The sequence below is a fragment of the Amblyomma mixtum genome, chromosome 4 (genome assembly GCF_055824585.1).
Source record: "Amblyomma mixtum isolate Tamu chromosome 4, ASM5582458v1, whole genome shotgun sequence".
Taxonomy (NCBI): domain Eukaryota; kingdom Metazoa; phylum Arthropoda; class Arachnida; order Ixodida; family Ixodidae; genus Amblyomma; species Amblyomma mixtum.
In genome coordinates, this window is record NC_143015.1 from 24,887,400 (window position 1) to 24,890,094 (window position 2,695).

The window sequence follows — 2,695 nt, forward strand, 5'->3', positions numbered from 1 at the left end:
GAATACCCATTGCAATTCTCCGCCATCTGTTTATCTCTTTTTTCACTACCTCCTTCCGCTCTTCTCTCACGGTGCAGTTGAGGAGTCCACACAGAAGCGCATCTTTCGTGGGACTGGACTGTCGGGGATTGGTCCTGAGGTCCCACTTAATTGTTACTGGTTTTGTGTGTTCCCCGCTGTGTTCTGGGCAGCCTACTATACGGATAACATGCCCTCCTGTGGTGCTTTGGGTTAGCTAGTTGAGCATGATGAAAAACTCTAGCGCTCGAGACGAAGACACAACGAAGACGACAACACATGCGCTAACTTTCAACTGAATCTTTATTTAATGCACAAACAGTTTTTAAATACTGCGCAAGCATCAAAATATCTTCCCACTAGCCTATCACACCGCAAGTCACTTTTCACATTTTGTACATGCCATCAAGAAACATCATCTCCTTCTTTGATAAATATACAGATGGGATGCTTACACACTTATCTTCTAAGTTTTTTATTCGTTTTGCTTCAACAATCTACCGTGTTAGCTGTTTCCTGCTTCTGTTAATAACCTGGCATTCATCGAACTTCGGCATGCATGCATCTGGGTTGCATTCCTCACAGTGTTCTGAAAGATTACCTTTTTTATTTTCTATATTCCTATTGTGCTCCCGTAGCCTCTCGTTTAGGCACCTCCCGGTTTGGCCTACGTACACCTTACCACATGACAGTGGCAAGGAATACACAACACCTTCTGCGCAGTCAACAAATTTCTTGGTGTGGTTCTTTGTACAACCTTTATGTTTCACAGAGTACGGATTTGTCATCTTACATAGTTTTGCCAGTTTATCTGGGGCCGAAAACACTACCTGAACGCCTACTCGTTGACCTATCTTTTTTAGATTATGGGAAATCCTGTGCATGTACGGAATTACCGCTGTTTTCCTACATTTCTCAGGCAGAGTTTGACATTTGGATTTATTCTTACGAATCATCCCCTCAGCCACTGCCACCAAAATGGCGTTAGGATACCCAGCCTCTTGTAACCGTTTTACCTGTTCCTGAAAACTACTGTTCACCTGGTGCCCACACGACTTCTCCAGAGCCTTTTTGAAGCACGTGTTGACAATGCCTCTTTTTATCAACTTAGAGTGCGCCGAATTGTAATCAAGCAAGGATTTGTTGGCACGAGGGGCATAGCTCCAGCAAGTGTGTTCTTGACCACATACGAGTTTGATATCAAGGAAGCGAATTTCTTTGTTTTCAGGATATTCACAGGTCAGCTGAAGTGGGTCGAGGCATTCATTAAAAACTTCTGTTACATCAGATGATACTTTGTTTAGGTCATCAGAGCTACTGTCGATGAGGATGAGAAAATCGTCCACATATCTGAAAACTCTCGTCACTTTGGAACCAATTAGGCAATCATTGATGATTCTGTCAACACTTGCTAGGTACAAGTTGCTCAAAACCGGTGCTAGGCACGAGCCAATACAAACCCCCTGTTTTTGCAGATAGGGTTTGCCCTGCCAGCTGATAAAGGTGGACTGGAGATAAAAAGCTAAAAGGCCTAAAAAATTCTGTACAGACACTCCGGTAGCGTTCTGGAAATCTACTACTCCTAAATCGTCTATGCTATCTTCGACGCACTTAAGCAAACCTGCGTGGGGTAGTGAATAGTAAAGATCTTTAATATCGATAGAGAAGGCTTGAAAGCCCTTGTCAGGTTGTGTGTTAAGGAAGCCTATTACTTCTTCTGAATTCTTTATAAGGTACGGATCTTTGATTGTTAACAGGTTTAGTTTCTCTTGTAAAAATAAGGCGATTGACTTGTGCCAAGTGTCATTTTCTGAAATGATTACCCTTAGAGGGACGTCCGGTTTGTGCGTTTTCGCACTGAAAAAGACCTCGAGGTGATTTCGCTTGCTGCTTTCTATCGCTTTCACTACCCCATCAAGACTTAGCTTCTTACACAACTTTTTTGCTTGAGTTTTGAGCCTAGACAGTGACTGGTTTGCCTGACAGTTGAAGAGCTTAGAAATGGCCTCGTTAGCTTTGTCACTGAACATAGATTTTGGAAAAACGGCAAACCCGCCTTCCTTATCCGCCGGCACAACACACAGAGAATGATCCAGTAAGTAACCAGCAATCTTTCCCAAGGAAAACTGCGGCTGGGCCTGCTTACATCGATACAGGACGTCTACTCCTTCAGCGGTGCACCGCTCCGCCTGGTCCTCGGCAGCTAACCGAGACACTTGACGTACGAAGGTTAGCAGCTCTTGCGGCGATTTCTTTGTTTCCACGGCGAACTTTGGACCCAGTGTCAGCACTTCCTGTAGGTTCTTGGGCAGGACGACTTGATCGGGAACGTAGAGGGTACCTTTATGTGCTGACGGTCTAGGAGGCAAACGTGATCGGAGATGTCTCAGCTGCTGCTGCCACATGAACTCGGTGCTTTGGTCTGCAAGGCGAAGGTATTGATGAAGTTGTCGTCTGGCTGTATCCGGTGGGGCTGCTTCTTGTAGCTGAACTTCTAGTTGTTTCCGGTAGAATCGTGCTTGTCGATGGAACTCAGATTTCTGTATCTTGCAGACCCTTTTTCCGTGACCGGCAGAAGGCAAGAAGCCGCCAAAGAGGAGCCTGACGTCCTCCGGAACTACATGCGAACGTATGCAGAACGACAAGGATCTTGCTCTGCAGACTGCTGTTGCGATGA

The 2,695-nt window shown here is 45.3% G+C and overlaps 1 protein-coding gene across 1 annotated transcript; it reads right to left on the reverse strand.

The window, feature by feature from the left end:
* Positions 1-515: 515 nt before the first annotated feature.
* Positions 516-2,423, reverse strand: LOC149345917 (uncharacterized). The gene has a single exon (XM_089541221.1). It carries the CDS (start codon positions 2,421-2,423, stop codon positions 516-518), a length of 1,908 nt encoding a protein of 635 aa, XP_089397347.1.
* Positions 2,424-2,695: the final 272 nt, after the last annotated feature.